Raw genomic sequence first — 14,732 nt, 5'->3', positions numbered from 1 at the left:
TGTGGTAATGGTCGAGTCTTTCCTCATGCTATTTAAAAGACTTGATTGATGATCCTGTTTTCACAGTAGTATTTTTATAAGACCTAGGTTGTATTGCACTTTCTTAGTACCTTATAACAACTCCTGTTGTCTGAACCTGTTTGCTTATGGGCTCACAAACCTAGAATAATAAAGTGGTTTGGCACAGTGTCGTATTCAGGCATTTGATAGTAATTGATATTCCTTCTGTGGAGAAGTCTGGCTCACTGCACAGCTGCAACATATGCATGTGCCAGTACATCGTTGAGGAGTGAACAACTGGTGGGCAAGCATTACAAGTCCTGAATGTGCAGTCTGATATGGCAAATAGTGAGCAAAATGTACTTTAGGAGCAGTTGTTCTGGATATTATTTAATTATATTCTCCAGTTAGACAGCTTATGTCAAGTGTAGTTAGCAGCTTAGTAAGGGATGAGCCAGTGTTGTTTTTAATACTGAACAGGAGCTTCTGTAAACTAGTCTCTTTCCTGACTGTAGCAAATGTACATTCAAAATGACAGATCTCCTGGTTCTCATGGATTAAGGATGACACAGGTGCCTGATGTAAGGTTGGTGGTCTACAGCTTTATATAGCTTATAGGCACTATGTGAATATAGAGCATCTGCTAACTTTGCGACCCCTCAGCAGTAAACCTGATCTCAGCAGGGTGGGGAAGAAGGACTCAGTGGCTTCTCTTTGCGTGGTAGTGTTAAAAGTCCTAAGTTAAAACAAAGCTTGAGCTTCTTTCTATGCTAGCTATCCAGAAGACCTCCTTTGATAGTAAAACAAAATTTGTTTGACATGGTTTTGTTCTTGGCAAACATTGACTTGTTTTGTTTCCCCGTCTCCTTTTAAATGCTTACTGGAATAAATAGACTATTAATACTACTTCTAAACCTGAAGTTAAACTTACTGGCCCATAATTTTTCAGTACTTTTTAACCTTTTATTTAGTCCAGTTTTCTTGACTCTGCATTGCTATTAACTTTGTAAGCAATTTACTCAGTTGACTTTACTAAAGAAAAAGCATTTAATACACCTGCCTTTTCAGAGTCGTGGCAGGCTTTTGATGTGAATGGCACTGCTTCTCTTGGTCTTTGTATTTTGTTGTGTGCTTGCGGTAGTTTTTATGCTCTGCCTTAGTAATCTGACCTAGTATCTGTTTCTTGAATGTTTCTTATATTTTATGGGCAGTAAAGGCCTCATGACTTGGCCAACTCCATGTCTTCCTTTGCTCACCCAGTAGGATTGTTTGGATGTAATGGTTCTCCTATTAAGTAACCAGATTTCCATAACTCAATTTTTTTCCCCTTTGGCTTCTCCATAACTTTTTTTGCCTTGCTTATCGTGAGACTTGCCTGAATTTGTTTACTCTCTGCTTTCTTGAAGACCTGTGTTGGATTTTTTTTTGAGCCATTCTCACTCCTTTCTGTCTTAAGGGTTATCAGCTAGGTTGGGGTTGGGTTTTTTTGGTGGTCTTTTTTTTCCTTTCCCTTTTTCTCATTTCTTTCTCCCAAGTTACATTCATCTTTGTATGTTTACCAATTCCTTCAAATTTTAGTGCTCTTCCAGATTGGATTCTCTCTGCAGTGTTTAAAAGGGCAAAAATAATTATTGGTAAATGGTCTAGTAGAATTAATGACATGATTTGTAAAGGTCATAGTAGTTAGTGTTTTCCTTTGTATGATCAACTAACAGGTTATTTTAACACATGACTGTAAGGGGGGGGTGGGGGTTGTGTGTACAAACTCAAATAAATCTACCTGTTTAATGATTGTGTCTAAAAATGGTTCACGTGATTTAGACTTCCAAATATATTGTTTCCACAGTCTTAAGCATGCTTTTGGGATTTGGTGTTCGTTAGATGCATAGTTCTTACCCTAGGTTTCTAGCTGCCTGTTTTTTGAGCGTGTGCTGCTGGGGAAGGGTAATGGAAGAGCATGGCGCCAAACTCATTAGACATTGTTTGTCGTGGAGAGGGACCAAAGAAGCCTGAGTCAGAAGAGTGCTCTCCTGCCTTCTCCACCTCTTCCCTAGCTCTTCCCAGCTGGTGTTGATAATTCTGTGCTAGTCTGACCTCTCCACCTCAGCTCTGTGAAACTTAAATTTTGAATGTACATCTGCGTTTTGTAAATCCCAGTGAAATTGAAAGTGGACAAATTGTCTTAAGTATTTTAAGATTTCTTGAATATTGATGCATGCAAAGTAGGACTCTGCAACAGTGAGAGTTTAAGCACAAACAATGTGCTGGTACTGTTCCAGAAGCCATTAATGGCGGTTAATGGTTATGCACAGTTATCCAACTGTTGTTTTCCTATAAGATTTTTATTATTATTTCAATTTTTTGGTACCTATAACCATTTTATTTCTAAGTTTTAGCTGGATAATTGTTGTTATTAGGGTTACCTTTTTCATCCCTTGACCTACTGTTCTGCCGATAGACAGGGTATGCCACAAAGTGACCACACACTAGCTGTATAATATGCAGAGTTTATTAAGCAAGCACACTAATGTGAATTAGGTAAATATCTCTCTCTCTATAGTGAATAAGTATAATAAAGCAAATCAGAGATATAGGTATATAAGTAAAGTACCAAAGAAAGTTAGCAATGCATTAAATCATTACTGTATAGAGAGAACAGAGATTAAGAAGAAATACATTGCCAAATACCACTGAATCATCATCCAGGGCCACACTTCCAGCTGGGAAGCCCTGTTGCAGCCGATGCCAGGAGTCCCAGGTAATTGGGAAAATTCCTACGTGGTGTGTCCACCCATAGGTGAGGCTTCTCCCATGGCCACAAGAGGGTCCTGCTTTTATACCCTTATCAAAACAACTGGCTTTATGCCAGATCTCAACTTGTTTACTTGTGGGCCCGTGCAGTTTCTCATGATCTCACCATTGTCCACTCTGAGAGCATTGGCCAGGTGCCCCAGCGCAGCCAAGTATGAAGGTCATAGAACAGCTGCACACCTATGTTTTCCTGCCTTTCTCTTTCAGATAAACAGTCACAATGAACATAAACATATATACTCTACTGAATACACTGTGGTAAACAAGATACTTTGTTATGTGTCTCAGTCATGAGAGGGAATCAACTCTCAGCTAGGTTTCCATCCATTACATCTACACTTCTAATACTAATAATGAGTTAGGAAACAAGGACATCTGTGATCTTGCACACAAATACACTGATAGATGTGGAAAACCTGTAACTGCCTGCTATCTGCATTTCATGTTTTGTGATGGGAAATGTCAAAAAGAAAGACTCCCAATTAAAGTTTTAAAAAAATATATTTGTTATCCTAGTGAAAGGATAGGGGAATGCAGTTTTGATGGTGTTCAATGTAGTGAGGTTGTATTAATTATTTGTACGATACACAAGAGTCCTTCCTGAGTATCCTGATCCTTTTAGAGTACGCATATTTAGAAATTAACCTATACTGATTTTTTGGTGCTCATAATACATAATAGTAGTTAATTATATAATAATATGGATAACTGTTATATATGACTATGTAATATATATGAAATCACACATTGCTTATAAAACTTAGTACTAGTCTTGAATGCAATTTTATGTCTCCTTTAATAGGTAAATTACTAATAGAGCTGCTCCCTGCCCATGAGCCTTCATCAAATTTTTATTTAAATTCTTTTTAAAGTCTGAGGAACATAGTCCTTTCCTTGGTAATAATATGATTTCTCTCCATTTGAAAATGCTCCCTTGTTGTCTCTGAGGAGATGCTGTTTTGCTTTGTTAATTTTAAGCTGATTGCTATTAGTGAAACTGATAATAGAATGACTTCATCAACATACTAAATTTATTTTTTTGTTTGGTTTTTTTTTTTTGTTTGTTTGTTTGTTTTTGTTATGGAAGACCTAAAATACATGGCTTCCTGTCTGGATATTTTAACTGATTGTGAGGGAGACTGGACTTATTTCAAACCAAGTATTAATATTCTACAGATACTCAGAATAAAAACCATTTTAAAAAGAAAAAAAGAGCTAATACCCAGAGATACAATTAATGCCATTCAGTCTGGGTTTATGGAAAATAATTGTATGGATGTGGTGTCTCATTGTCATATTTGACACAGGAGCATTTTAGTTTGCAGAAACATTTATGCTTCTGCATAGTATTCCCCTAATGCTGAAAAAAAACCCCCTTTAAAAAGTAAGACTCCACACGCAAAACACTAGAAACTGTATAATTTTAATGAAGAAGTTAAATTTTAGTGATGGGTCAAAAGCTCTCAAAGTGATTTGGCATTAAAATATATTACTTGGGTTGTAGAGACAATATTGTTACCAGATTTTGAGGCTAGTTTCAGTGTCTAATGGGGATGGTCCAAGAACATTTAATTTAATCTGCCAAGAGATGATAAACTAGTGAACTACCAGAGGTCTCCTGCATACTTACTTTTTATAATTATAGGGGGAAGACTCTATTTTACAAGGGGAAAGAAACACGAGTGGAAGTATACTGATTACAAAATAAAAGCTGTGTTTTCTACTCTTGTTTCAGACAAATGTCTAATACTGGCAGTTAATTCAATATTGAGAAGTGGGGCAAGAAAATCTGCTTTGGTTCTGTGAGACAAAACTGATTGCATTAACTGGACTTGCACTCCCTCCTCCCTCTCAATTGCTTGTTTTTCTTTGGAATATTTCCTGTGTTCTGGATAAGTTAGTGAGATCTGATAATATTTTTGGGGTTTTTGTTTTGGTTGTGTTTGGGTCCCCCCCCCGAACAACTCGTGCTCAAACTTCGTGAAACTGCACTTGAAAAATTATATTCTGTGGGATGGGCACTTGAGAGTTTCTAAGCAACAAAAAAAGATCTTTGGAGTAAGATTCTTCGTAATATCTTTAATAATAATCTTTGTTAGGTCTCTTTTGAATGTTTTTAGTTGTTTGTAGTCTTCATTGAAGTTTGAGTCACTGTAAGATGCTTTCTGGTGTTAAATTCTGGTGCTTTTATCTCCTTTAAGTATTGCCTAGTGGGCTTGCAGAAAGTATCATAGTATGGTTCATGTCCAAAATATTAATTTTTAATAGATTATGATTAAAAATGTTTATGAATGGAATGTAGTTTTGATATAGAAAGTTTGAATTGAGTGTTCCAGCTTAGATACTTTCAAGATTTTAAACCCATTTTCTGAGTATATTATATTTTCAATCACTGAAGATGTGTATAAACTGTGGAATCTGGTTGAAAACAAGATTTATGACACAAAACTATGCTGTAGTCATATTCAGCTGTAAATATGGCTGGGGAAATTTTAAAATCAAGCATTAGCTTTATTTTGTGTGGCTAATGTGATGGGAAATGCCTAGAATGTTGAAAACAGACCATACCTGGGAAACATTTTTACAAGCATTTTTACAAGTATTGCATTCTGACTCTGTTCTTTTTTTATTTTTTTTTTTGTTGTTAATGTTGTTTTCAGATCTTGAGTCAGATGACTGTGCATCCATAGACATCTTTAATGTAGACCAACCATCATCCTCTGTAAATCAGCCAATTTGTATTCCTCGCCATGCATTGCAGTCTCATTTCTCTCCTCTTTCACTACCAACAAGACTTCAGAGTCATAAGAACTATGAAGGAACTTGTGAGGTACCAGAATCCAAATATAATCCACTAGGTGGACCCAAACCCTTTGAGTGCCCTAGTATTCAAATTACATCTATTTCACCTAACTGTCATCAAGGGATTGAAGCCAATGAAGATGAATTGCACACAAATGGCACAGAAAATGAGTATATGGAAAGGCCTTCACGGGACCATCTCTATCTTCCTCTTGAACCATCGTATAGGGAATCATCCCTTAGTCCAAGTCCTGCCAGCAGCATTTCATCCAAAAGTTGGTTTTCAGATGCTTCCTCTTGTGAATCCATTTCCCACATTTATGATGATGTAGACTCAGAGCTAAATGAAGCAGCTGCTCAAATTACCCTGGGCTCTCCTTTGGCATCCCCTGGTGGTTCTCCAAGAGGCCTCAGGGATGAATCTTGGCAGCAGCCTTATGGATTTGGGCATGCCTTGTCACCTAGACAGTCTCCCTGTCATTCTCCTAGAACTAGTATTACAGATGAAAATTGGCTAAATCCTAGACCAACATCAAGGCCCTCATCAAGACCTACATCCCCCTGTGGGAAGCGACGACACTCCAGTGCTGAGATTTGCTATGCTGGTTCTCTCTCTCCTCACCATTCTCCAACTCCATCACCTGGCCATTCTCCCAGAGGAAGCATAACAGAAGACACCTGGCTAAACACTTCCATCCATAACATACAAGGCCTTAATTCTGGCCTTTCACCATTTCAGTGTTGTACAGAGACTGATATTCCTCTAAAAACAAGAAAGACCTCAGAGGATCAGACTGTCACTTTATCTGGAAAAATAGATATCTGTCCTGAAGAACAGGGTAACTTACCATCATCCCTTGAAACTGCAGTAGATGACTGCTCTGGATCTCAGCACACCTTGAAAAAAGATTTGCCTGGAGACCAATTTCTTTCTGTTCCTTCACACTTTACTTGGAACAAACCAAAGCCTGGTCATACTCCTATATTTCGGTAAGTGATTAGAAAGTCCTTCCCTCCCATTTGTCCCCTCCTGTGCATCTTAAATAGACATGTAAATGTGCTTGTATTTCAGTGATGCATTAAGACTTCTTAAAGAAAACTTCTAGGCAGGTAGATGATCTAATTAGGGAAACCAAGTTGAGACACCAAACACTCATCTTTTTCTTCTTTTAAGAATACAGTAGATGCATTGTAACATCAGATTAGTTTTATTTAAAGATAGTTTGCTTGCATACATGCACAGAGCCCAGCTGAATCAAATGTCTGCAGATTTTGTGCACTCTTTGCTGTTCCATCTGAGCAGTTAACATTTTTAGTATAGCTAAAGAAATACATGAGTTTGCAAAACTGTGAAACTACAGAAGAAGTGGGGAGTTTATTTGCTTTTGGTTTTACTTGCTTCTTTGGGCTGATAGAATTCTAGAAATAGAATAGAGAAAAAAATTTGCATGCCATACTGAAAATCATCCAGAAAGAATTGATTGCTGGGCTGTAGTTCCAAGGGTATTTCCACCATCGTGGTGCTGAGTTAACTAGCTCTTTTCCTTTTGTAGTCCTGTCATGTGCTAGCAGGAGGATTTGTGGAGGTTCAGAAGAGGGAACTAGTTCACTCTGGGGGGAAAATTCACCCTCCTTCCCATTCTGTTACCTTTTAGATGGAACAGTTCTGTTGATCTTTCCAACTATATAGCAGTGGGTGGAGTAGAAATGAGAACTCCTTAAGCAGCATTGCTGTTGGATGGATGGATGCTATGATTACTCGCTCAAGTTATCTATTTGATTCCTGAACCTTTTCCTTGCTTTACTAGTTTTTAAAAATAAGGGGTAGGGAGGTACTGGGAGCTGCAGGCATATTTTATGTGGACATTTTGTAAGAAAGTTAATTTGATTAATGTCTGTAAAGCGCAATTATCTGTATAAAAGCTATATTATAGGTTTAAATGTCAGTGCTTCCATGCTGTTCTGTATTGATTTTTAAATAACTTTGATTAAAATAGTGTCATTCTGTCCACAGGCAGTGCTTAAGATTTGCTCTTCAAGGATGTAGTGGATGAAGCAATTCCTCTTTCTTAAAGTGGGGGCCAGGGGATAGGGTAGGATCCTCCACATACATACTTTAATTTGAAAAAGGCAAAGCTTAAATACTGAAAGTTAATGACAAAATATAATGTTCTCATTGCAAAGTCATCCTTGCAAAGTGCTTGTTTTCATTCTGTATTTTTAATTTTAGAAAGACTGGCTCAGAAAATATTAATGGTTTTAAAATTCCACTACCTCCTCCCCCAAAGTAAGTGAAGCAAAATAAAGAACTGTTTCTGACCATGCTGCAGAGATGCCCTATAGGAGGTTGGGGGATTTTGGTTTGGTATTTGGTTGTGTGGTTGGTTTGTTTGTTTTTTGTTGTTTGTTTTTTGGGGGGTGTGGGTGTGGTTTTGTGTGGGTGTTTTGTTTTTGTCTTTTTTTTTTTTTTTTTTTTTTTTCCTCCTCCTGTCTCAGAGTTTTAAATTCTTAGAAGAAATCTGGAATTAACTATTGCCCTGTAAGCCAAGCTTACTGAAGAGGTGTTCTTTTTGGGGACCTCCCTCAAAAGCACAACTTGTTGAAAAGTGCATGCTGGCTTTTGTGGCAACATGCTAGTTTTTATGTAATTTCCATTTCTAGTGGCTTTTTCCAAATTCAGATATCATTCTTGCATCATTTTAACGTCTTGATGTATTATTTCCAGATGAACAAGCCTGTTGAAAAAATGTTTTAGAATACCTGTTCCCATTCTCTGAGTACATGAATATTCTCAGGGGTGTCCATCTTGTGGAATATAGAAGCACTCAGTCATCTTGTAAAGATTGCTATAGCTGACCCTTTCCAAGTGTGCTTTAGGCAAAGAAATAATGGAAAAAATTCAGCTGTAATTTTTACTATTGAGTACCTGAGAAGGAAGTTATGAACACAAATGGGAGAGATATAAACCAATACTTTCAAGGTACAGCAAAATATTCTTAAAACAAGTGAATAATAGCTTTAAGAGCTTCCTGAAGGGTAGATTCTAATGGGTACAGATTTCAGTGTCCGTTTGATTTGTAACAATGAACATTTTAGTTTTACTGCTGAATATATTCCTGTGTGTTGGGTTTTTTGGTTTGTTTTTTTTTGGGGTAGTTTTTTTTTTATTTTATTTTTATTTAATGTCCTTCCACATATCTGTTTATGAACATGACGTTTAACAGTAAAGACTCAAAACTGCTAGATGGAAAATTCTGTTTTATTAGATCTGAAACTACTGTGTTGACAGATACATTTACTGTCATAGAATCATAGAATAGTTAGGGTTGGAAAGGACCTTAAGAGCATCTAGTTCCAACCCCCCTGCCGTGGGTAGGGACACCACACACTAAACCGTGTCGCCCAAGACTCCGTCCAACCTGGCCTTGAACACTGCCAGGGATGGAGCATTTCCCATTTCTTTTGGGCAACCCATTCCAGTGCCTCACCACCCTCACTGTAAAGAACTTCTTCCTTATATCTACCCTAAACTTCCCCTGTTTAAGTTTGAACCTGTTACCCCATGTCCTATCATTACAGTCCCTAATGAAGAGTCCTTCTCCAGCATCCTTGTAGGCCCCCTTCAGATACTGGAAGGCTGCTATGAGGTCTCCACACAGCCTTCTCTTCTCTATGCTGAACAGCCCTGACTTCCTCATCCTGTCTCCATATGGGAGGTGCTCCAGCCCCCTTGAAGTTGTTTTTTGGGTTTTCTTTAATTCTGTTGCAGTCTGCTCATCTCTTAATAAAAAGCGTTCAGCCTGTTGCTAGAATCTTTGAATTCTAACTAAAACAACAACTGTTTTTTTATTTTTTTTTTTAATTGTGTGGGTTTGAATTGTATTATAATTATGTAAGATACTCAGCAGTCTGAACTTGGCATTTTTGTCAGCTCACAGGCTAACATAGTTTGTTAAAGGTGAGCAGTACTGAAGGGTAAAAGCACATGAACATATAGGCATGTGGCAAGATGGGGTGTGGATCTATGGTCCTTCTGTGGGATGACTAAAATAGTTACAAAAATAGATATTCAGTTAAGTTTGCTTCCTCTTGTAGTGGGGAGAACTGAGCAGAACTGAATAAAAATCAATTTTACTGTTTTCATTAAGAAGTAAAAATATTTTTTTAAATGTCAGAATTTATTTAAAGTCGGCACTGAAGAACTCTAAATATAAAATGGGCAAACAGGCAGAAGACAATAAAGACTTACACCTATTCACAAGTAAGCTAAATAAAATTATTAAGCTGTATACATTTGCTGCCAAAAATGTAGTCTGACTATTGAATTAGCAGAAATGGCTGCACTGGCAGCTGTATCCTCAGTGAAATGTTGAATTACTTAGTAGTTGTAGCCTGTTCCACAGGTGCTATGAAGGTATGCATCTTCAGTATGTTAAAATATTTCTTTCTGCCATATAATATTTTATAATTTGATGCTTATAAAGTAGGGGAGCTAAGTTGACTCTTATGTTTTATGAATAAAAATAAAATGCAAGAAGATCCACTGTTTCTTAAATAGTTTATGGCAGTTGCCAGAAGTGACTACCTCAGTTGTCATAGTTAGATATTAATTGCAATTTATTTATTACGTATTTTATATAGCAGTATATTAATTGTTATATAAATTAAAATGTATATTAAGGTTAATACACTTTTTAAAATGTCTTGATTGTATTGTCGAGCCCAAAGTAGTGCATGAAGTAAACTGGAGTATTGATCAAGCAGTATGCACACTCAGCAGCAATAACCTGACCCCTGGTAGAAGTGGGGGTAACTTGCCTCCCATGTGACACAGTGTGAAGTGTGTGGATAGCATCTTCTTCTCTGAATGCTGGCTGAAGGTTTGTGATCTAGTTCAGCTATCAAGTCCCGACCATGTTTTCCTTTCTTCTGTGTTCAGTAAGTGTGCAATACTTAGCAACATTTAAAATTGCGGAATGTGCTTTTGAGCTTTTTAATAGTATTTCAGATGCCATCCAAACAATTTTGTTAGTTGACAGCTTGTTATTTGGTCACAGAAACCCATAATCTGACAGCGTGTAGCATATGAAAAGTGTGTATTATGTGCCGAGTCGCACTTCTGCTTCCTTGTCAAAGGTAAGTCTAGATGAGTGAGGATGGACAGAACCAGTGCTGCAACAATTCCTTTCAAATAGGGAAAAAGGAACTAGGTAGTGTGTCCTGTATCTAGGAATATATATATATATATATACACACACACACCTGGGCAGATGAGCACTCCTTTGGTGGCAGATTAAATTGGTAATTTTACAGAATATTCAGCATTGAAGTTATTTTATAATTTTATTTATTGCATAGTTACTCTTTTTACTGTTATTTAAGCCTCCCCCCAGGATGATGGATAAGAAATGGCTATATCTGTGTGTCTCATGTTTCCCTCCCCTCCACTTGGAAAATCTCTTTCTTTTGGGTATCTTGATGTAGTGATGGTAGATGTGACCTCCCCATTTGCTTGTTACCCCAACATTTCATTAAGATGCTGATTTTACAACTGTCTTGCACATCTACTATTAGAGCTTGAGTTTTACTCACAGAAAAAAATCAAGGTGTGTGTTTGTTTCTCACTAAATCTCTTTGAGACGTATTTCTGGGCTTTCACATATAGTTATTTCAGATTCTTTTATTAATCGGATTCTCTTTTTCTTTCACTCCTTTCCCAAATTCTGTATTGGCTGTTGGAAGGGAAACAGATGCTTCAAGTTCACTTTCTTAGATCGCCTATGTCAGTCTAAATAGTCTATAAGAATACCAGAGAAAGTGTTTATTCTAGAGCGTGTTCATATTCAAATATCTAAATTTGATCTGCTGGCTCACACTGAGGCACCATCTGAAGGGGGTTAGTATGCTCATGTGAATTATCTTAAGTGTGTCCTTAAGTCTTTGAAACTTTGTGAAATTTCTATTTAGTACCTATTTCATAAATATTAATGGACCCATGTAATATTGGGAAGCTCTTCAAGACTGATCCCTTTTATCAACATTTTCTTATTTAGTTTCCAGTCAGCCTTCTCAAGTACAAAGTTGCTGTATGAGGAAGATGAGTAGCAAATAGTATTTTGAAGTGATATATATATACTTGTTTTACAGAAGTTAATGTTCTCAGTTACAAGATATATAGCTCCTGTGAGAAAGTCTGTTTTACAAACTTGATCAAGGGGAATAAAAAGAATATAGGGATGATCCAGAAACCTCTACTGAGTGATCAATATAATATAATGCCTTTGGTGAGGACTTGTGACTAAAAGTACAATTCATAAGAGACCAGCAACATTTATGATGTTAACAACCATGGTTGGGGTATTCTGGACTTAACAACCATCACAGACCTGGCCAGCACTGATGTAGGTAACATGGGGCATTTTGTCAGAAGAGTGGTCAATGATGATGCAATTGAAAATTATGGAATCTGTTATTTTTGCCTTTAGGCTTGTTGGTTTGTTTGCTTTAAATATGAATGGCTAGTGGAACAGTAAGTTTCAGGTTATGTAAAGTAGATAGAATCTACTTTGTGTCTCAAGCAAATAGGCACTTTGCAGGGTAGTAAATTTAAGGAATAGTTCATTTTTTTTTTTTTCTTTCTTTCTTTAACCCCTGAAGTATTTGATAGGAACAGATGGCGTTTCTGTGTCTGGTAGATAATCAGGCAATATTCAGTAATGCTAAAAAATTTTGAAATAAAACCTAGTTTCTTTTACCGTGTCTTCCCTCATGGAATTCTTAGACACTTAGACATTGATTTTAAAAACTACTGTATAAATTGATGTTTGTCTTCAGACTGCTGCATCACAAATTTAATCTAGAGCACTGAGAAGTGATGGGATATCAAGTAGTTTATTTGTTCCAGTGGTGATGAACAAATAGGCTTTGACAGATGTATCCACAGTCCAGGAATCTCTTTAGCGATGGACACTTAATGGCAACTTGAGAGTATGTTATCTGCAATTATCTGGTGGTTACTGCTGGAAACTAGGATTGCCAGCAACATTGCTTACTCTGACAGAAAAGAAGTAGTTTAGATATAGTGGTAGACGGCCAAATACTTGGAAAAGTTGCTTCTCTTATCTGAGACCCCACTTGGAGTACTGTGTGCAGTTCTGGTGTCATGGAGCTGTTGAAGCAAGTCCAGAGGAGGGCCAAGAGGACGATAAGGGGGCTGGAGCACCTCCCATATGAAGACAGGCTGAGGAAGTTGGGGCTGTTCAGCCTGGAGAAGAGAAGCTGTGTGGAGACCTCTAACAGCCTTGCAATATCTGAAGGGGGCCTACAAGGATGCTGGAGAGGGACTCTTCATCAGGGACTGTAGCGATAAGACAAGGGGTAATGGCTTCAAACTTAAACAGGGGAAGTTTAGATTAGATATATGGAAGAAGTTCTTTACAGTGAGGGTGGTGAGGCACTGGAATGGGTTGCCCAATGAAGTTGTGAATGCTTCATCCCTGGCAGTGTTCAAGGCCAGGTTGGACAGAGCCTTGGGCAACATGGTCTAGGGTGAGGTGTCCCTACCCATGGCAGGGGGGTTGGAACTAGATGCTCTTAAGGTCCTTTCCAACCCTAACTATTCTACGATTCCTCTTGGAAGTCAGGGAATAGAGAGGAACAGAATTAGGTTCTGTTTTTAACATAACTATTGGGACTTTGGTCTTAATTTTAAGAAGACTAAATCTTTCAATGTGAGTGGACTGTAGGCAAGCTTAGTCTGCTAAGTACTTATTTTGATGAATAGAAATAACACCAGCTATGATATGTTAGAAAAACTTGAAAGTGAAAATATTTGCAAATTGCTGACTTTGAAGATAAATAACCACTTAAATGAGACAAGCAAGAGAACTTTCAATCTCTTAGATTTTTAATAAGCTAGGCTATTGCTGTAATGTTCACACTCCATTAATGGATCCAGAGAAATTCAGGCAGTGTTTAATATGGGACCTTTGAGCTTGTCCTGGGTTCAGCTATAGCAGTCATTTTTCTCCTTCTTAGTAGCTGGTGCAGTGCTGTGTTTTTTAACTTTAAGCCTGGGAACAACACTGATAACACCGATGGTTTTAGTTGCTGCTAAGTAATATTTACTCCGACCAAGGACTTTCTCAGTCTCATGCTCTGCCAGGGAGGAGGGGAAGCCGGGAGGAAGCAGAGACAGGACACCTGACCCAAACTAGCCAAAGGGGTATTCCATACCACAGCACGTCATGCCCACTATATAAACCGGGGGGAGTTACCTGGAAGGCTGAGATCACTGCTCAGGTCGGGCTGGGTATTGGTTGGCGGGTGGTGAGCAATTGTATCCTCTCCCCTTGTTATTTCCCTTATCGTTATTATCATTGGTGGTAGCAATAGTGGTTTTATGTTACACCTTAGTTACGGGACTGCTCTTATCTCAAGCCGTGGGAGTTACATTCTTCCGATTCTTCTCCCCATCCCTCTAGGAGCGGGGGGAGGAAGAAGGGGGGGAGTGAGCGAATGGCTGCGTGGTTCCGAGTTACGGGCTGGGCTTAAACCACGACAGTCCTTTGTGGCGCCCAACGTGGGGCACGAAGGGTTGAGATAACGACAGATCTGACCAGAGTGTGTCTAATCATATTTGTGGCAAGCACTCGTTACTACTTGTCACAATGGTGACTATTTGGCTCTCAGAGTTGTTGCGCTTGATCTCAGAGTTTCAGCATGTTGTACCTTACTTACAGCCACTATTTGCTGTTTTAGTGTTTATTGGCTGGGGGGCCTGGGCTAAGGTTCTTGTTTCACTGTACTTCATGGTAATGACTTGTAATACAATAGACTCATTGATCATGAAACTGGTCCGGTTTGTGCTTCCGGTGTGGCCATCACCTCTATACTTTGGCAGGTATATAATGAAATATTTTAGCCATTGCATTTTTTTTTTTTTTTTTTTCACCTCGGGGGGTCAACCTACGAAGGAGGCATTCCCTTTCACCCCCTGTTCCCCCACCAGCCTATTTGCAACAGCATTTGAGAGTTCTGAAGGTTTTGGTTGGCCTTTGAAGACCCTTGAGACCTGCCTGCTGATTGTGCTGGGGATCAGCATGTTGGCACACATACGG

At 38.2% G+C, this 14,732-nt stretch overlaps 1 protein-coding gene across 1 annotated transcript in view; it reads left to right on the top strand.

Moving 5' to 3' along the window:
• Window positions 1-14,732, top strand: part of LOC115618937 (nuclear factor of activated T-cells, cytoplasmic 3-like) — an 87,202-nt gene that overhangs the window by 9,057 nt on the left and 63,413 nt on the right. The window contains exon 2 of the mRNA XM_030510902.1: window positions 5,472-6,603. Coding sequence (XP_030366762.1) covers window positions 5,472-6,603 — 1,132 coding nt within the window. The remainder of the gene's footprint in view (window positions 1-5,471; window positions 6,604-14,732) is intronic.

The sequence above is a fragment of the Strigops habroptila genome, chromosome W (genome assembly GCF_004027225.2).
Source record: "Strigops habroptila isolate Jane chromosome W, bStrHab1.2.pri, whole genome shotgun sequence".
In the NCBI taxonomy this organism is placed as follows: domain Eukaryota; kingdom Metazoa; phylum Chordata; class Aves; order Psittaciformes; family Psittacidae; genus Strigops; species Strigops habroptila.
The sequence above is the reverse complement of the archived record's forward strand: the minus strand, read 5'-3'. Positions and strand labels throughout refer to the sequence as shown.